The sequence below is a fragment of the Mus caroli genome, chromosome 18 (assembly GCF_900094665.2).
Source record: "Mus caroli chromosome 18, CAROLI_EIJ_v1.1, whole genome shotgun sequence".
NCBI classification, from domain to species: domain Eukaryota; kingdom Metazoa; phylum Chordata; class Mammalia; order Rodentia; family Muridae; genus Mus; species Mus caroli.
The window spans coordinates 46732903-46754376 of NC_034587.1; the positions used below are offsets into that span (position 1 = coordinate 46732903).

At 37.1% G+C, this 21474-nt stretch overlaps 1 protein-coding gene across 4 annotated transcripts in view; it reads left to right on the top strand.

Moving 5' to 3' along the window:
* Positions 1-21474, top strand: part of Dmxl1 (Dmx like 1) — a 129757-nt gene that overhangs the window by 34992 nt on the left and 73291 nt on the right. For all 4 annotated transcript variants that reach the window (XM_029471979.1, XM_029471981.1, XM_021150434.2 and 1 more), the window contains exons 12-19: positions 45-729; positions 813-934; positions 3484-3573; positions 3654-3756; positions 6525-6644; positions 7197-7418; positions 13333-15000; positions 16350-16457. In XM_029471979.1, coding sequence (XP_029327839.1) covers positions 45-729; positions 813-934; positions 3484-3573; positions 3654-3756; positions 6525-6644; positions 7197-7418; positions 13333-15000; positions 16350-16457 — 3118 coding nt within the window. The remainder of the gene's footprint in view (positions 1-44; positions 730-812; positions 935-3483; positions 3574-3653; positions 3757-6524; positions 6645-7196; positions 7419-13332; positions 15001-16349; positions 16458-21474) is intronic.

Here is a 21474-nt window from a genome sequence, read left to right on the forward strand (position 1 = left end):
TTTTATGTAATTATATGTTCTAATACCCACTTTCTTAATTTTAGGTGTCCTTTGTTTCCAGAATTCCTGTAGCTTTCCCCACAGGTGATGCAAACTCTCTTTGTAAAAGCATAGTGATGTATGCCTGTACCAAGAACGTTGACTTGGCTATTCAACAAGGAAAACAGAGACCTACTGGCCTCACTCGTTCCACATCAATGCTTATCTCCTCTGCTCACAGTAAATCATCAAATAACTTAAAATTAAGTATTTTTACCCCTAATGTTATGATGATTTCAAAGCATGCTGATGGTTCTTTGAATCAGTGGCTGGTTAGTTTTGCTGAGGAATCTGCTTTTTCTACAGTGCTTAGTATTTCTCACAAATCCAGATATTGTGGTCATCGTTTTCATCTTAATGACTTAGCTTGCCACTCGGTATTACCTTTATTACTGACAACGTCACACCATAATGCATTAAGGACACCAAATGTTGGTAACCAAAAGCAAGCTCATGATGCTATAAATACTGAAGAATGCTCCTTGGCACAACAAAATAAAAGCAACATTGATATGGCATTTCAAGATCCCAATGCAATTTACAGTGAGCTTATTCTTTGGAGGGTCGATCCAGTTGGGCCACTATCTTTTTCTGGAGGAGTATCTGAACTTGCCCGGATTAATTCTCTTCATGTTTCTGCCTTTTCCAATGTGGCATGGCTCCCTACGCTCATACCCAGTTACTGTCTAGGTAAGCACACTGATTTCTAGTGATTTAGATTTTAAAAAACTTACTGAAAGGTTGCATTTTAAATGTTTCTAAATACTTTCTAGGTGCATACTGCAACTCTCCTAGTGCATGCTTTGTAGCTAGTGATGGACAGTATCTGAGGTTATATGAAGCAGTTATTGATGCCAAGAAACTTTTATATGAGCTTTCCAACCCTGAAATTTCTGTAAGTACAAGCTATGTGAAGTTTTTGGATTCTTAACCTGTCCTTACTTGACCTGTTCTAGAATTGTGGCCTATAATTTGTGACACTTGTATAGTGATTTTAAGTTTAGCTCCTTCATTATTTCTAGGCTGGGGTTGAGCTCCTCATTATTATTGTTGTTTTGTACTCATGGATCCTGCAACCAAATATGTTGGTTATGTAATAAAACACCAAGGAGGTCATAGTACTTTACAATAAGAGTAGTCAGAAAGAAAAGCAGAGAGTTAGCCTGGTTGAGCATGTATGTCAACAAGCCTGTGGTCCATGAGTTCAAGTCCCAGCCTCTCCCTCCATCCCTCTCCCCAGTCTAGTTATATGCTTCTTTACTCAAAGGTAGATGGAGGCTTCCAACTGTAGAAACTGTTGTTTCCTCTATAGTTAAAAGGAGCTAGAATAATAAGAGTAGAATTTTAATCTTAAACGTGAGAAGAGAAAACCCTTGGCTTAGTTGCAGCTCAAGGAAATCTTTGAAATGTCAGTGTAAGACTTACCATGCTAGAGACCCTCTTCTTCCTAAGCCTAACTAGTGAAAGCCTACTGTCTGTATTTACTGATCCCTCCATTTAGAGAATATTTCTGCGTTTTTCAGTTCTAGTGTTTAGATGAGTTTTTGTTTTGTTTTGTTTTGTTTCGTTTTTCTGTTTGGGTTGGTTACTTGACTTTACAAAAAGAAAAACATTTTTTTAGATGTAGGCTAACCTTGAACACCCAGGCTTTTTTGCTTCTGTCTCCTGTGTGCTCCTGCTGTAGGCATTTGCCATTATGTCAGGCTTATTGGTGTTTTCCAATCTCTCCTGAGGCCGATGGTGCTTAAGCTTCCTGCTTAGGTGATTCTAGCCTAAGTTGCCAATAGTTATTTTTTAATGCTCAGAATGTAAAAGGAGTAGAGTTGTTGCTTAATTATGGTCTTGTGAAGTTTTTTTAAAGCATAATTTTATAAAACTATATCTTGTAAAGTGTATGAGTATGTATGTTGCTTTAGTGAAAAGAGGCATTTATTGAGGGTCTTTCATTTGTTAAGCATTGTTTTAACTGCTGGAAATTTGTCTATAAAAAAGCCAGAAACTGATACTAGAAAGCTCATTCTAGTAAAGCAAGATAGCTGGTGGAAAGGGAACTAGCTAAAAATATGTTAATTAACAAGCACCATGGAGAGAAACAGTGTTGCAAAAGAAATAGGGAGTGTCCCTTATGTTGCTGTTCAAGGGAAAGCTTTATAGAAAACACATGAAGGAATTGAATGAGCTAGACATGTGGCTACAGGAAGAGTGATCCAGAAAGAAGGTTGGCCTGTTCATGGACCCTGCAGCCAAAATGTGTGATTATATAACAAAACACTAAGGAGGTCTTAGTGCAATAAATAAAGCTAGTTAGAGTAGTCAAAGAGAAAAGAGAGAGTTAGCCTGGTCAGATCCTTTGGACTTTTGCCTAAAATGACATGGAAACCATTGAAAATTATACTCATGTGATAATAATTTGATGTAGGATTTTTAAAAATAGGTTACTATTATGACTTAAGCCCCACTGTGCAAAAAAGTAGAGTGAGGGAGACTAATTTAAAAAGCTATTACATTAGTCTAGGAGAAAAGTTAAGGAATCAAGAATGGCAATGAGTGTTAATGTTAGAAACACTGAAAACTTGTCAAGTATTAGATGTAGTTTGAATGTGAATACTTAGGATTGGACAGGATTTTGTATGTGAGAAAAAAATGACTCATAATTCTTGTCAGCTAAGCATAAAGTAGACTTGCTATGGTTGAAATAAGGAAGAATGTAGGACTAGCAGATTTGGAAAGGTAGAATTTAAGAATTTTGCTTTGGACATAGCATCCAAGAGGTTCAATAAAGTGGCCTTTAGATTTTAGAGGAAAGTCTGAGCTGAAGATATAAAGTAAGTATCTGAGTCTAGACATGGTGGCACATCCCTTCAATCCCAGCATTCAGCAGGCAGAGACAGGCAGATTTCTGTGAGTTCCAAGCTAGCCTGGTATGCATATTGAGTTCTAGTCCCAGTCCCACTAACATGGAAAAAAACTTACCTGAAATTTAAATAGAACATTATTACTGTAGAGAAACTATCCTATTGATGACTAATTAGGAAACTCTTAGTCAGGGAATGTAGCTCAGTGAGACAGCATACGTTTATGAGGACTTGGGTTTCATTCCCAATACCACAACAAAATAAATAAATAGGATATCCTGAACAATTGATGTTTTAAAAGCATTGCTTATAGTATATTAAGAAGTTGAGGATAGTCTTTCACTTTGGTTGATATAAATTATTTTCCACCTAAGCTTACCAAGTGTTGCCTTTCCCCCTCTGTACCTACTAATATAGCTATATTCGAATCATTTCTGTGTAGTTTCTATTAAGTTAAAATTCTATATTGTTTATAGTTGAAAGAAACTATATTTATACTACTTGAGTTCATGATTTATCTTAATGAAATTTTGTTTTTAGGGTTTTTTTATTATTAAAGAAGTTTTTTTTTTTTTTTTTTTTTTAACAGAAATATGTTGGTGAAGTGTTTAACATTGTCAGTCAGCAATCAACAGCCAGACCAGGATGCATTATTGCATTAGATTCTATTACCAAGCTTGTAAGTATTATTTTTCTTCTATTTATCATTAAGTAAATGACCTGTATATGTCAATTTATGTTGTTATTTATTTACTTCAGCATGGCAGAAAAACCCAGTTGCTTCATGTTTTTCAAGAAGACTTCATTTTGAATAACCTTGAGAAGAAACGTCTGGGAGTAGATAACATTTTATTGGATTCAGGTAAGGAAGAATTTTGATATGATGATAGTATTTGCAGCTTATATTATATAGTTAATAAAGATGAACTAATACAGCTCAAGTTGTATTTCAGGTTGGTATTTTTATCATAAATACTACCTTTTTCTTCTGAGTATGAATTTATATTCTTATTTATATGGTCTGATTAAGTAGCTTAACCTTGCCTTAAATCCCATGCTCAAGCTATTCTCTTGCCTCAGCCTCCTGAATAGCTTGAATACAGACATACAGGCCTTCTCCTGGCTTAGCTTTTTACTCTTAACCAGGAAATAGAAAAAAACAACAAAAAACTGAAATACCACAAATCAAAGCAATTGACTGTTCCTCGGTTGTATGTTACTTTACTCTTAGTTCCCACCTGCTGCCTGCTCTCCTTCCAAGACATTAAGCTAAGATTGAGCCTTACCCCTAGCCCAGTTTCATGTTACTTTAAGTACACAGTAGGTGGTGTCTATTATTGCCATAGTGAGCGAGTGAGTGAGTGAGTGAGTGAGTGAGTGAGTGATCTTTATATGGATGGATTACTGACTTGAATAATGTAGACACCTGGCTTTTCAGAAGCCCATAATTTAGATAGATAGATAGATAGATAGATAGATAGATAGATAGATAGATATGTCATTAAACAGTATCTTAATATAAATATTTATTAGTAAAACCTGGCTTTCCAGATGCCCATAATCTAAATAAATAAATAGTAATGCCATTAAACAGAGTCTTAATATAAATATTTACTAGTAAAACATTTAGAATAAAAGTTAACTTTTAATTAAATTCTACCACCTAACCTTATTGTTATCTTGCATGAAGTAAAACTGAGAAAATAGAGATAAAATTTCTTGGTTATCAGACTTAATTACAGAGGCAGACCAAACTGGGTAAAATTTTCCTGAAGACTAAAATCCGAAGTAAGCAATTACACTATGTCAGTCAAGTCAGTTATTAAGTCTCAGATAACATTAACTACATGATTTGTTCAAGGATTTCTCTTACAAGTACATTGTTTCTTCTGTTTCCCACTTGTCTTCTGAGAAGCATTCCTTAGAGCTCTGCCCATTGGTAGTTTCTTATTGTGATTTCAGTTAATGTTTTATGGTATTCCCTGAGCTTTCATGAACTGTAAAAGCACACTTTTTTCATGTGGTTTTGTAGTTCTGGACATCCTGGCCATTTTTTTTAAAATGAAGGGAGTAAAGGGATGGTAAGCTGGCTCAGACAGTGAAATGCTTGTCACATAGCATGAAGGGTCTGAGGTTGATCTCTAGAACTCATGTTTAAAAAGCTGGACACAGCCGTACATTTGTAATGCTAATATTGCAGAGACAGATGCATTTTGAAGTGAGAGACCTGTGTCAACATACAAAGGAGAGAGTGCTTGTGAAAGAGTTTAGCATCAACCTCTGACCTCAACACACTTGTACATACTTGAGCACCCCCCACCCCCAAAAATTCTATTCAAGATTGAGAGAAAAAACAAACTAACAGAGCAGATATGCTGTAAATCTTGTCATCTGCTAGGAGGAGGTTAAAGAGAAAAATACAAGCCTTTGAAAGTTAGTATCTGAGAAAGCAAACGTGTCTGCAGTGGAGGACAAGGACCACATGGCAAGGGTAGGGAGCAACTTAAGGAAGAGTGAGCAAGAGGACCAGAGTGTTGCAGAAAGCATGCCCAGGCTTTGACCAGTGTTTGAAAAGAATAGAAAGCCTTGTGAGATGGAGAATGCTTTTAATCTCGGCTCTTGTGAATCTGAGGCAGCTAGAAGTTTGAGGTCAGCCTGGTTTACATAGTGAGCTCCATGCCAGACAAGGCTATGTAGTGAGACCCTGTCTAAAAAACGTTGAAAGGAAAGAATAGGCAAAAGGAAAATTCCATCAGATGACATGGCAAAGGAACCACAGTGCTGCATGATAGTTGGCCCTGCAAGTGGCTGCACGTGCCTGCATCCTATTTTTAATAAATACATTACAACTAAAAGTTTTAAGGGAATTTACTCTGCATTACAGTAAATTTTGCTATGCTGCTTATGTTTCTAATATTTTCTAAGATTCTTTTATTTTAATTTTTTTCTTTTTAAAACCAAATACATGATCTAGTATTTCTTAAAATACTCAAGGAATTTTTACTGATTATACTTTTTAAAAGACATTACTTTTATTATTATTGTTTGCCTGAAAATACCTATGGAGTTATATTTTTATCTTTTGTTCTATCAAGAAAAATATTTTTCAAATACTATTATCAGGGTATTCTTTTGTTTTTATTGTAATAATCAAAAATAGAATGATTGGCCTTATCGTCTCTTTTCTTTTAATTCTTATAATTTGAGTAGCTCACTTAAACTTTATTTTCAGACTTCCCCTTTGAGTTAGTCCCCTGATATAGAAAGGTTTAAGATTCTTAGAATTACCTTTCAGGACTACCCAGTGAGGTTGGTTTGTCTCTGTCTCCCCCAGTGATTGTGTGTGCTATCTCACTGTGAACAGTTCCAAAGTAATGACTATATTAGGAATTTTAAGGTTAAAAATGCTCAAAGTAAACATTTAAAATTTAGATCTTGGAAGTGAAATTTACATATAGCATGTATATAATTAAAATTTCAAATTAATGCAAATTCATGTACTAATGACCCATTTTGTAATCTGCTTTGCATTTTAAAGTTTCTATAAAAAAATAAACTATTTTAACTTCATATATTATGTATACCATCTCATCCATCTGTCATAATGAAAAATATTCCTGATGTCAACAGACAGCTCATGTAATGGATTTTCTGAAAAGTTCTACCTGGTTGTGATAGAGTGTACTGAAGACAACCGTTCACTGTTACGCATGTGGAATTTACACTTAAGGTCAATTCCTGTCTCACTGGGTAAGTCTACTTTGTTTTTTGTATATTCAGATAGACCTGCACTTCAAGAAAGTATACATACACAAGTAGAAAACTTTAGGCCTTTTTTATTTTAAAGAAATTCATTTTTACTTCATTAAATAATTCATGAAATCCTACATATTTAACCGAGAAACAATTTTACAAACTATATGTATTCTTATAAGTAATATTAATATTAATGTATAATTATTCAAAGTAATGGGTTTATTATTACCTTTTCATGTATGTGTATAGTTACTTGACCATATCCTTCCTTTCACTCTTCTTCCTCCTCCTATTATCTTTTCTTGAACCTATCTTCCTTACCATTGTTTATAGAGTGAGTTTTGAAACCATTTTAAATACTGCTGATAATTATAGTTTATTTAGAATACCGAAAGTAAAACAGCTTTCTTTCTTTTTGTAAATAGTCACCAATGTGTCTACAATGTTATCTTTTATATTTCAGCTATTTATTTAAATGTAGTGATTACAATACTTATTCGTAAAGGATTCCCTCCCAGATTTTGGTTTTGTTTTTTTGTTTTATAGATGAAAGAATAGACGCAAAAATATCAGAAGCTAGTTGGCTACCAGAAGACCATTATTCCTCTTCTCCAGAGAAGATTCTATCTCCATTTTCACAGAAATTCCAGGCTTGCAGAGCTAATCTCCAGAGTACCAGCAAGTTGTCTCTCTTCTCTGAAATGGTATACAGCAAAGAGTTGGCTTTGCCAGAAGGAGCTGAGATAATAAGTGTTAAGCCTTCAGCAGGTTTGTAAAATTTACCACAGAGACTAGTCCAACTTTGTAAGCCTTGACTGCTTACCAGGGTTAAAGTAAATACTGTCCCTCACTCTGAAGTACATACAAAGCAGTGTGTACTTTGAATGTACATTGAAGACTTACTATGTTTTTAGGTTATATGACATTTATCAGCCAACTCTATTTACTTTTCTTACTGCTTTGAGTAAATATCTGAAAAAGCAACCTAAGAAAGGTTTATTTTGGCTACAGTTCCAAGGTATAGACTATCATCGCAGGAACTTGAACTGGCTGGTCACATGAAACAGAACCATACATACATGGATGCTGGTGTTCAGCTTAGTTTACTCTTTGTGTTATTTACTTTTCTATTGTCATAATAGATCATACTATTGATCATAGGAAACATTTAATTAGACTTAACATTTTAGAGACTTAAGAGTTTTATCATGGCAGGGTGGTAGGACAGTAGGGCAGCAAGCAGCAGCTTGCCTGGAACAGCAACTGAGAATTCACAACTTGAAAAGCAGAAAACAGAGCACACTGGGACTGGCCCAAGTTGTAGAAAACCTTACAGCTTCATCTTCTGTGGCACTTCCTCCAGCACAGCCACTCTTCCTAGTCCTTACAGTTCTACCAACTGGGAACCAAGAATTCAAATATTCGAACCTCCATGAGCCTTTCTCAGTCAAACCACCACACTTTTTTGTTCAGTCTAAGAATCAGCCCATTGAATTGTTTTACCAGGTTTAGAGTGGGTCTGACTTCCATTAATGGAACCTAAAACCTCCCTCATAAACTTGCCTAGACCTTTGTTTCCATGGTGACTCTAAATCCCTGCAAATTGACAAAACTATCACATTAGACAAAGTGAAAGTTTATAGGTGGTAACAAACATTACCCCGTTTGCCACCTATTTTAGTATTTATAGTAGTTTCTGGAGCCATGTGCTAATAAGATGGACCATTCAAGGTGCCTTGATTCTGAGGCATCATTCAGACTGCATTCTGAGAATGCTATCTCTAGACCTGGAGCAGCAGCATTCTGTGAACTTGTTAGAAATAAAGTTACTGATTTGTGCACAGTAGCTTAGTGCCCAGTTATCTAATAAGCATTTCATGTATTTGACCTATGTGTATCGATAATATAAAACAAAATGTAAAGTCTTTATTTTTGGACTGTTTATAAACAGGAGTATCTCAAAGTGGTCTTAAATTCTCCAACTCACTCTTTTTATTCAGCCTTCCAAGTGCAGGGACTGTAGTCACTCCAAACTATTCTCAATCACCTATTTATTAAATAATCAAATTCTTATGGAAGTATGACACTTTATCACAGACACTAGGTTAGAGACCAGCAAGCCTGCTGTAAGTAACAAGTATGCTGGTGACTTGTGTTTTCAGGGAGAGAGTCAGTGTGCTCAGGTTCTAAAACAGTGGCTATCAAGCTTTCTAATGCTGCAGCCCTGTAATACAGTTCCTCATGTTGTGGTTACCCCAACCCTAAAATTTCATTGCTACTTCATTACTGTAATCTTGTTACTGTTACGAATTGTAATCTGTGTTTTCTGATAATCTTAGCAACTCCTGCAAAAAGGTCGTTTAACTGTCAAAGGGGCTGTGATCCACAGATTGAGAACTACTGTTCTGAGACTACCACTACAGCATCCATGGTTTTAGTCATTTATTCTTTCATTTTCATACTCAAAGTATCTATTTGTTTTTTGTTTGTTTGTTTGTTTATTTGCTTGTTTTTGCTACTTCTCATTCCTTTAACTGATTGCTTAAAGTACGAACTTTTTTCTGTTTCCCAAATGCTATCAGGTACTTTAATCTTTTGTGAAAGGTGAAATTTTTAGGAGTTGAATTGTTAATGATATTCTAACTAATTTTTATATTATGCTTCTACATATTAAAGCATCAGTGTAAGGAAAATTAAAACTAGAAAAAGAATAACTTTAGTATTGACATAATTTTGTTACTTTTCAGAACAGTAGGTCTTCGTTATTGAACTCCAATTAAAGTAAAATAACAAAATAGAGAAACAAAGATGCTTATCATTGACAATTTTTTTGGCCCAATTTATGTGGGAAACAGGTATTTGTTTTATTTCATAAAAGCAGCATGCAGTCAAATCCGGTTTATTCCTGTAATTCCCACAGCTGGAAGGCGAAAGCAGAATTGCTGCAGGTTCAATGCAAGCCTGGTCTACACACCCAATTCCAGGACTTCTTGTGTTATATGAGGCCATACTAAAAAAATAAAAAGATGTTTAGGGAGCATATGGTGAAAGCTTTTCTAGTGTGAGATTTGTTTGTTTGTTTGTTTATTTATTTATTTATTTATTCAGTAAATTCTCTTGGAAAGGATTAAAAATGTTTTTATTCAGTTTAAAGGAATTGACAATGAGCTTAAAGGAATTGTAATGTTACATTTGGTTAAGGCTTTAAAGTTACATTAGTTAAGATGATATGTGCTCTAAAATATGGTATAGAGCCTTATGGGATAAAGGTGTTTGCTATCAGGCCTGACAATCTGTTAATCTACTGTTAATCCCAGAACCCACATTCAGCATCTTTCCTTGGTCACTTTGTATCTTTCTTTAAGATGTATTTTAAATTATGCATGTATGTGTGGGGTATGTGCATGTCAATGCAGATACCTGTGAAAGGCAGCCTGATTCTCTGAAGCTTGAGTTTCAAGTGGTTGCAAACTTCTTAGTTTGGTTACTGAGAATCAGACTTAAGCCATCTGGAAGAGTAGTGGACCTCCCTTACCTGCTGAACTCTCTCTAGCTTTCCACCTTTACTTTTTGAGGCAAGGTCTCTCACTGAATCTGAAGCTCAAACATTTAGCTAGGCCAATAATCAGTCAAACTACCTCTTTCTGACCACTTACTTCTACTCCACAAGGCTAAAGAGCTGCTATTCCCAGCTTTTCTTTTTATATCCCTGTTATTTCCCTCCTTAAATTCCATTTATATGCACTGCTACCATGTCTCTTTTTTTTTTTTTAATAACCCATTTAGTCCAGTTAGTGCTGCCCATATATGCACACATATGGACATTGGAATCCTACCAAGGTCATTAAAAGAATGATTCTCTGTCCTTCAGAAACTTAACCAATTACTCATAGCTCCTCAGTAAGGATTAGTACCTAGATACTATCTACCCACCACTGCCAGAATTTCAGCTGTTTTGATTTTATGCAAGTAACCATGGGTGATTTTGTTCATGAGTGTGATAGCCATGTCATATCCAGAATATAGCATTTCACAAAGCTCCCCCTCCTCCAGCTGACTCTTAGATTCTTTCTGCCTTCTCTTCAGTAATGTTCCAAGAGCTGAGAAGAGGGGGCTTGATATGGGCTGAGCACACAGTCTCTTATTATTAGCACTTGGACCAATTGTGCATCTTTCCATAGACTGCTGCCCACTGCAAAAAGAGGTGTCTCTGACCAAGGTTCAGAGTAGCCTAGGTTATAGATATAAACAAAGATTTAACCGCATGACCATCTAATAAAATAATAATAGCAGCTACTACCCCTGGTCTTTTGACTAGGATTATTATACTGGACATGAAATGTCTTCCTTTGTAGCAGACTTCAGATCCTATCAGTAAGCATTTAGTTACCCTCGCTGATAGGTCAGTATTCTGACAAGCATGGTCCAGAATTGTCTTGTCTCACTCAGTATCCTGCACAGCATCCTCACACTGTGCAAGCTCACCACCATAGAGGAATTTTTCTACTCAGTTTTAGACTGATTCCTCTCTATCCTAAACCAGTGTGTACAGTGTCTATTTCATTATGGTTGGTCATCAAGTGCATCATCAAGCACTGTTGTAGACTTCTAAAGCCTTTCTGACAATAACTAAAAGGGAGGTATACCATACCTTGCACTGTCATTTTTATTTAATAGACTATATATTCTGGGAGTGACATTGTTCTCATATGTAGGATAAGTGCATTTGATCTCTTTTAAGTTGGTTTTTGACAATTAGCTTACTAACCAGTGTGTTTCATGCTCAGCTTTTCGCATGGGTTCTAAATACTCAACCTCAGATCCTTGTACTTGTGCATCAGACACTGAGTCAACTGAACCATCTCCCCAGCCCATTACCTACATTTTCAAATAAATTTGGTAATATGTAGTTATAATCATTTGTCTACTGTTGCATATATTTGATTTTATACAATGAAAAGTTGAGTAGCTGTAATAGAGAACTTACATCTGCCAAAGCCTGAAGTCGTTATCACTATCCCTTTAAATTTGACAACCTATTTTGGGAAACTAATAGAATATATAATTTGTTTAAGTCTGATAAAATATTAAGTTTCACTTAGGAATAAATTAGTGCTATGAATATACTTCAGTATTATAAGACTTTGGGGATATAAACTAAATATTTAGAAGACAGCTTAATGATATGTCAGGTTACCGAAATAATATCAATTCTCCACTAGGGACTAACAATCACCATCACCATGTGGTTTTGATATGGTTTTCAGGACTAATAAGAGAAGTCTCTATCTCTAGTGATTAGTGGTCAGCGTAGACCCATGGCCGCACCAAGTACTGATAGTAAATGGTAGATGAGTGTTCAAATCTAAGAAATATATTTATTATCTCCCCGTAAGCTCAGGGAAAATTGCAGAAGGAGGCAGGGTGTAATATAAAACTAGCAGATAGGAAGAAGGCTGCGGAATGTCATTCTGGGCAAGATAAATTTTTGGCAATTGTAGGTGCCCACACAGGGTCTGTATATAAATGAGTCTCTCATCAAGTCAAGCATGGATGGAGGAGGGACTGTTTTCCACTGATAGAGTCAGAAAGGGATATCATTGCCTTCAAGGGCTCCAATGGTAATTTTAATCCACTAGTGAAATAGATGGCCTTCTTTAATAAGCTAGATGGGTCAAAAATCAAAATTGGAAGCCGTGAGCCTTGGAAAGACACTGGTGAATGTGAGTGGGGAGTGGGTGGTAGTGATGGAAGGGAGACAAGAGAAGGTGAGGAGTACGAGGGAGAGAATCAGAATGTATTATAGTACAAGTGTACAATTTATCAAATAATAAATTAATTAAAAAGAAAAAAATAACAAAACTGTAAAGTGACCATTTACTACTTAGATAAGGATTGGCAATCATACTCTGTTTCTTTCTGTGTCTGTCTGTCTGTCTGCCTGCCTGCCTTGCCTGCCTGCCTGTCTCTGTCTCTGTCTCTCTGTCTCTGTGTGTGTGGCATGTGCCTGTGTGTTTAAACACATATGTCAGGACAACTTAAGGAAGTTGATTCTTTTCTTCCATCATGTCTGTTCTGAGAATTAAACTCAGATTGTCAGGCTTGGCAGCAAGTATTCTTACTGTGTCATCTTGCCAGCCCTGTAGTATATAGCTTATTGGTATCATTAAAAGCCAGCATCTCGTGTTTTTTAACACATTTTCAGCAAAACAGCTCAAACTTTTTTTTCTATTTATTTATTTATTTATTTATTTATTTATTTATTTATTATATGTAAGTACACTGTAGCTGTCTTCAGATACCCCAGAAGAGGGAGTCAGATCTCCTTACGGATGGTTGTAAGCCACCATGTGGTTGTTGGAATTTGAACTCAGGACCTTTGGAAGAGCAGTCGGGTACTCTTACCCGCTGAGCCATCTCACCAGCCCTCAAACTTTTAATACATAGAAAATATAAATAAGCCAGGCAGTAATGACACATGACTTTAATCCCAGCACTTGGGAGGCAGAAATAGGTGAGTCTCTTGAGTTTGAGGACAAACTGGTATACAGAGTGCATTTGAGAGTAATCAAGGTTACACACAGAAACCCTGTATCAGCAAACAAAAAAATAAAAAACAGCCCCCACCCCCCAAAAGAAAACAGTAATTACCAGAATTTTTAATGGTTCATTTTCTTTCCAGGACACCTGAGTTCATCTTCCATATATCCTGTTTGCAGTGCCCCTTATTTATTGGCAACTTCATGCTCAGATGAAAAAGTAAGATTTTGGCGATGCAGAGTAACAAATGGAGAATCAGCAACATCAAAGAATGGAAAAATAGATCTTGTGTATGTTTGGGAAGAATGGCCATTACTCATTGAAGATGGACTTCAGAGCAATAGTAGTATTACTGTACCTGGTAGACCTGTAGAAGTGAGCTGTGCACATACAAATCGCTTAGCAGTAGCTTATAAACAGCCCACTTGTAATAGTAGATCTCAGGAATTTGTGATGCATGTAAGTATCTTTGAATGTGAGTCTACAGGAGGCTCATGTTGGATCCTTGAGCAGACAATTCATTTAGATGAGTTAAGTACAGTGTTGGATTCTGGCATTAGTATTGATAGCAATTTAGTGGCTTATAATAAACAGGAGACATATTTAGTCAGTAAAGAAAGTATTACATCAAACACAAAACATTTGGTTCACTTAGATTGGATGTCTAGAGAAGATGGTTCTCATATCTTAACTGTAGGGATTGGCTCAAAACTTTTTATGTATGGACCTATGGCTGGCAAGGTACAAGATCAGACTGGGAAGGAAAACCAGGCATTTCCTCTCTGGGACAGTACTAAAATTGTACCTCTTTCTAAATTTGTACTGTTACGAAGTGTGGACTTGGTTTCTTCTGTAGAAGGTGCCCCACCTTTCCCTGTTTCTTTATCATGGGTCCGGGATGGCATCCTTGTGGTAGGAATGGATTGTGAAATGCACGTATATTCCCAGTGGCAGCCATCTAATAAACCAGAGTCCTACAGTGGAAGCACTCCATCTATACTAAGCTTAATAAAGCCAAGTAACTCATCAGGTTCTGGGCTACCCCCTCCAAAGAGGACTCTGACTCGGTCCATGACCAGCCTTGCACAGAAGATCTGTGGGAAGAAAAGTATATTTGACCCCGCAGTGGATATGGAAGATTCCGGCCTCTTCGAAGCCGCTCATGTACTTTCTCCAACTTTACCTCAGTACCATCCCCTGCAGCTTTTGGAACTCATGGATCTTGGCAAAGTTCGGAGAGCCAAGGCCATCTTGTCACATCTTGTCAAATGCATTGCTGGGGAAGTTGTGGCTCTGAATGAAGCGGAATCCAATCATGAGCGCCGCCTTAGATCTCTCACCATCAGTGCTAGTGGAAGCACCACCAGAGACCCCCAGGCATTCAACAAAGCTGACAACAGAGACTACACAGAGATAGACTCTGTCCCTCCACTTCCTTTGTACGCCTTACTTGCAGCAGATGATGACAGCTATTGCTCATCTTTAGAAAAAACTGGGAGTGAGAGTTCCTTAAAGAAATCAAAACAGTTATCAAAAGAAAGTTATGATGAGCTTTTTCAGACTTCAGTTCTGATGTCTGATAATCACATGCTAGAAACAGATGAAGAAAATACTAAGCCCAGAGTTATTGACCTTTCACAATACAGTCCAACTTACTTTGGTCCTGAGCATGCTCAGGTTCTTTCTGGCCATTTACTTCATTCTAGCTTACCAGGGCTCACCAGGATGGAGCAGATGTCTTTGATGGCCTTAGCCGATACAATTGCAACTACAAGCACTGATATTGGAGAAAGTAGAGACAAAAATCAAGGTAAAAGTAAATCCTGTACAAGATGGAAAGAAAAAAGATAGATTTACTTGTTTTTGAAGAGTATGATCTTACATAAAATGATATTATGGTGCCTTTTTAAAAAGCTAATATAAAAATTTGTTTTTTTTTAATAGTTTTAACTCTGATAAATAGTTTAGTTTGTAAATTATAATACTATGATAAAGTACACAGACTCATAACAGTCATCATTAATGATCTGCTTGCTACAAAAATCCAGCTGAATCCTTATGAGTTTAGCAAAAGTACAGATTTTAAATAGCAGAATTTAAGTAATTCTGTTTTTTTCCTTCTGTGGGAATAATCCACTGTAAAAATTTACCGAGTGATTAAGGACTTTTTAGAAATTACCATTATTGTGTATGCCTACCTAGAATAACAAATATAAACACAGCAAAATGAGATCTTTTCATCACTTAGAGAATATTTTTTTAAATCTAAGGTATAAACAAATTTAAATGGAAATTTTCCATTATATCTCAAGGCTTGAAATTAATAAATTTATTATTTTAAACCAGATATTGGTTAGTAGGATTTGCCATTGAACTAAGCTTGGCCAAAAAAAAAAAAGATTCAATTTGACACAAAAGTTTAAAGGTTTTTAAGAAAAATTAGTTTACACTTTAAGGGCATCAGTAGTGGTTACTAATCTTATGTGACTATGTTATGGGTAATTTAATATGTTTAATGAGTATATTGTTATTTTTAATCATTTAAAGTAAAAATCAGGACTCAATTTTCATACTGTTAGCAAAAACTATTTCCTCCAGTGTTACAGCTGAATCCGAGAATGCAGATATGACTTGAATCCGTATAGTAAATGACATAGCACAGAAAACACAAACTCCTTAAAAATATAAGGTTCAAATCAAATGCAGTTGGATTATAAAGAATATTAGCTGGGCGTGGTGGTGTACGCCTTTAATCCCAGCACTCAGGAGGCAGAGGCAGGTGGATTTCTGAGTTCGAGGCCATCCTGGTCTACAAAGTGAGCTACAGGACAGCCAGGGCTACACAGAGAAACCCTGTCTCAAAAAAACAAAACAAAACAAAACAAGAATGTTAATAGACTCTAAATCAATTTATTCTCATCTTTATTTAACTTTATTTAGTCATGCTCTTTTCCCTATAATATAAAAATTGCTTAGTAAAAAGAAATATTAGAAAATATTAAGAGTAACAAACATTTTGCCAGTTTAAGAATGTTTTATTCTTATATGTGGTATTTGTGACATATGCTGATTTTACTCATTTTTTTAGTATTTTAAGCTTATAAATTATTTTTTTAATATTTTTTTAAAATCACAAACACCTTTTTTTTCTGGTCATAGGTGGGGAAACTCTAGATGAGTGTGGATTAAAGTTTCTTTTGGCTGTTCGACTCCATACCTTTCTTACAACTTCCCTTCCAGCCTACCGAGCTCAACTCCTTCACCAAGGTGATTTTGATAATCTAAGTTTACTTTCCTGTAGATTTTGAAGTATTAAACATGTTTTCTGCATATTTACTGGTAATTCATATTCTTATGATTAATGTCTTTGGATTATTTACTGACTTTTTTATCTACTAATATATTTTTTCCTCACATAATATATCCTGATCACATTTTCTCCTCCTTCTATTACTTCCAATTCCTCCCCACTGCCCTCCCAATCTGGATCTACTCCCTTTCTGTCTCTCAGAAAACAGAAACAGGCTTCTAAGGGATGCTACAATACAATACAATACAATACAATACAATACAATACAATACAGCACAGCACAGCACAGCACAGCACAGCACAGCACAGCACAGCACAAAAGATAAGACAAAATTTAACACATTCGAATAAGACAAAACAAAGAGAAGAAGAAATTACACAAGGAGATATAACTGCAGAGACCCTACCCATTTACATGCTCAGAAATCTCATAAAAACACAAGGAGATATAACTGCAGAGACCCTACCCATTTACATGCTCAGAAATCTCATAAAAACACTAAACTGAAAGCCATAATTCATAACCAGTGGGCTTAAAATAAAAGTGAAAAAGATAATTTAAAAAAAAGTAATAAGGTCCCAACATGACATTATGAGACGCAGAATCTCCAAAGATGTAGTTGAGTTCTTTTTCTGTATTTTCTATTGAACATCTACTGCTGTGCCTGCAGCCTACCCTCAAGAATAGTTGTGTTCCTAGTGAGACTCCTTTGGAGGATACTATGTTTTCACTTGCAAGTGGATTTCAATTGGAAATAGCTTCTGGGTTAGGGATGGGAGCATGTGTCCTCTTCTCCTTTCAGCTCTAGGACCCAATCTAGTACAAACCCAGGCAGGCCCTGTGCGTGCTGCCTTGGTTTCTGTGAGTTCATCTGTGTGTTGATCTTGTTAATTTAGAGGGCTTTGTTTTCTATCCTCCAACCCTTCTGGCTCATGACTTTTTCTTCCTCCTCTTCAGGTACCCTGACCCCTGAGGGTTTGATAGAGATACCTGGTTTAGAGCTGAGTTGTTTTACGGTCTTATATTCTGCATAATGTTTGACTGTGGGTATCTATGTTTGTATCTGCTGCTGGAGGAAGCTTCTCTGATAACTGAGCAAGGCACTTGTCTATAGTGGAATGTCATGAGAAGTCATTTTATTGCAACATTCTTTTAGTAAAATATTAGTATTTGCTTTCACTCTGGGTCCCCATGCTATGTCGTCTCAGGTTCTTGATCACTTAATCAGTTCCATCTCATGGAGTAAGGAGAGCCTTAAGTCAGATATTGGTTGGTTGCTCCTGCAAGCTTTGTGCCACCATTGCTCTTGTGTATCTTGGAGACAAGACACTGTTGTAGATCATCAGGTTCGTAGTTGGGTTGGTGTTTATGTTTCTTCTTTGGTAGCATGCAGAGTACTTTTCTATAGCAAAGACACTAATATATAGGGGGTGAATGCTCTAGCTAAGTGATAGTTTAACTTTTCCATGTTCAGTAGTTATGTAGGTGTTGTCTTCTGCAGTGCCATCTGTTTGTTGAGATCAGCTTATAGTCTTGGTGTCAGTATGGGTTTGGGGATTCCCCTTTGGCCAACAACCCAATTAGATATAGCCCAGTCCCAATACTGGAAAATTACTAGTATGAGATCTCTCCCATTTTTTAAGGTTGGAACTTAGTGCTGTGAATTTGCCTCTTAGAACCACCTTTGTGTCATGTAAATTTAGGTATGTTGTGTGTTCATTTTTGTTCAATTATAGACAATCTTTGATTCTTTTTCTTAAATTCTGTCTTGATGCATTTTTCATTCAGTAGTGAGTTCATTTTTCACAGGTTTCTGAGTTCTCTGTTGTTTTGATAACCACCTCTAAATGATGGTGGTAAGATAGGATGCATAGTATTTTAGTCTTCTTGTATGTGTTGACATTTGCTTTGTGTCCAAGTATGTTCTCAATTTTGGAGAAAGTTCCTTGAGATGCAGATTGGAAGTATTGTTTTGTGTCTGGGTGAAATGTTGTGTAAATACCTGTTTGGTCCATTTGGTTTATAACATCAGTTAGCTCCAGCATTTCTGCTTGAGTTTGTCTGGATCACCTGTGTATTGGGAACAGTGAAATTGAAGCTTCCTGTCAGTATGTGAGAATTGGTATGTGAGTTAAGCTGTGTGTCTTTTATAAATTTGGGTACCCTTGTGTTTGGTGCATTGGTGTTAAGAATTGGCAGTGTCCTCCTGGTAGGTTTTTCCTTTGACTATTGTAGTTTCCATATCTCTTCTGATTAGTTTTGAATTGAAGTCTATTTTGTCAGGTATTAAAATGGCTACACCAGCTTGCTTCTTATGTCCTTTTGCTTGCAATATCTTTTTTCTATCCTTTTATCCTTTGGTGATGTTTGTCCTTGATGTTAAGGTGTGTTTCTTGGATTTAGTAGAAGGGTAGATACAATTATTGTATCCATTTTATTACTATGTGTGTTTTTATTGGGAAATTAAGACCACTGATTTTATGAGAAATAAATGATCAGTGTTTGGTGGTGGTGGTGGTGGTGGTGGTGGTGGTGGTGGTAGTGTGCTGGTGTGCTGGTAGTGGTGGTGTGGTGGTGTTTATTTCCTCCTTTTTTGATTTGCTAGTCCAGGATAGATTCTTAGGTTTTCTTGGGTTTGGTTACTCTTTAGCTTGGAGTTTGCTTTCTGTAAGAATGGATTTCTAGATAGATACTTCTTAAATATGCTTTTTTATCATGGAATGTCTTATTTTCACCATCTATTGTGATTGACAGTTTTCTGGGCATAGTAGTCTGGGCTAGCATCTGTGGTCCCATAGAGTCTGCAAGATATCTGTCCTTCTGGCTTTTAGAGTCTCCATTGTGAAGTCAGGTTCAATTCTAGTAGGTCAATTCTAGTAGGTCTACATTTGTATATTACTTGGTCTTTTTCCCTTGTAGCTTTTAATTTTCTTCGGTTCTTGTCTTAGTCAGGGTTTCTACTCCTGCACAAACATCATGACCAAGAAGCAAGTTGAGGAGGAAAGGGTTTATTCAGCTTACATTTTCCACATTGCTGTTCATCACCAAAGAATGTCAGGACTGGAACTCAAGCAGGTCAGGAAGCAAAAGCTGATGCAGAGGCCATGGAGGGATGTTCTTTACTGGTCCTCTGGCTTGCTCAGCCTGCTGTCTTATACCAGCCCAGAGATGGCACCACCCACAAGGGGACCCCCCCCACCCCTACCCCCCCTTGATCACTAATTGAGAAAATGCCCCACTGCTGGATCTCATGGAGGCATTTCCCTAACTGAAGCTCCTTTCTCTGTGATAACTCCAGCCTGTGTCAAGTTGGCACAAATCTAGCCAGTATATTTCTGTATGCCTAGTGTTTGATTTTTATACTCTGAAGGAATTTCTTTTCTGGTCCAGTCTATTTGATGTTCTGTATGCTTCTTGTATCTTGATAGACATTTCTTCTAGATTGGGGAAATTTTCTTCTGTGATTTTGTTGATAATATTTTCTGTGTCTTTGACCTGGATTTCTTTTCTTTCCTCTATTCCTATTATTTTTAGATTTGGTCTTTTCACAGTGTGGCATATTTTCCAGAGGTTGAGGATAGCTAGGTCTAGCAGCTGAGGTTTAGAATTACAACAGTTGGTGGTCTCATCTGACCAGCTCTCTCCTGGCAGGATTTGGGTACAGAGACTTGTGGCACAGGGTCAGCTCCAGGCTGTTGGTAACATGCAGAATTATGGGTTGTTTTGGCCTGCTTTGTGCTCTGTGAGTGTCTGTGGTTTTCATTAATTTCAGCCACTATTGCTTGAGAAATTTGTTCTCCTTTTCCTCCTGCTGGTAGCTCAACTATACTTAATAACAAAACCACAATTCTTCATATTCTTACAGTTTCATTTGACTGTTTTGAGCCTACTGTTGACTTCATTGGTGGCATTCTTGCTTTTTTTTTAAGATTTATTTATTTATGTATATGAGTGCTCTATTTGGATGTACACCTGTGTGCAGAAGAGAACGTCAAATCCATATGGTTGCTGGGAATTGAACTCAGGATCTCTGGAAGAGCAGCCGATGCTTTTTTTTTTTTTAATTTTAATTTATTTTTTATTTACATTCTAGTCATTGCCCCCATCCCCCAGTCCTCCCTCCACAGTTCTTTATCCTATTCCTTCTCCCCCTTCCCATCCTACCAGGCCTCCCCACTTCCCTGGGGCCTCAAGTCTCTTGAGGATTAAGCACATCTCCCACTGAGGCCAGGCCAAGTAGTCCTCTTCTACATATCTGCTAGGGGCCTCAGAATGGCCTATGTATGGTCCTGGTTGGTGGCTCAGTGCCTGGGAGCTCCCTGAGGTCCAGATTAGTTGAGACTGCTGGTCTTCCTGTGGATGGGGTCCTTTCCCTAATTCAACCAGAGGGGTCCCTGACTTCAGTCCAGTGGTTGTGAGCATCAGTAATAGTGTCTGGCCTTTATGTCCCTCCCCCACCCTTGAGTTTGATTCCCAAGTTGGGTTGGTCATTGGACCGCCTTTCGCTCAGTCTCGTCTCCATTTTTGTCCCTGCAGTTCTTTTAGATAGTTTTTTTCTAGGTCAAAAATTTTGACTGGTTTACTAACCCAGTTCCTCTACCTGAGGCCCATCTGTGAGTTTCCTCTCCCCAATGTTGGGTATTTTGGCTAAGGTCACCTCCATTGAGTTCTGAGAGTCTCTCACCTCCTGGGTCTCTGGTACTTTCTAGAGAGCCCTCCCACCTCCCACCCTCTCTACCGAGGTAGCTTATTTTCATTCAGTCTCCTGGCTCTCTGGCCTTCTCTCTTGTTCCCTCACCCCTCCAAAGCTGATCCTTTTCCTCCCTCTATTCTCTCCCACACAGACCCGTCCCTCCCTTTGGTCCCATGATTATTTTCTTCCCACTTCTAAGTGGGATTGAAGCATCCTCATGTGGGCTCTTAACTGCTGAGTTACCTTTCCAGCCCCACTGGCATTCTTTTTTTTTTTTTTT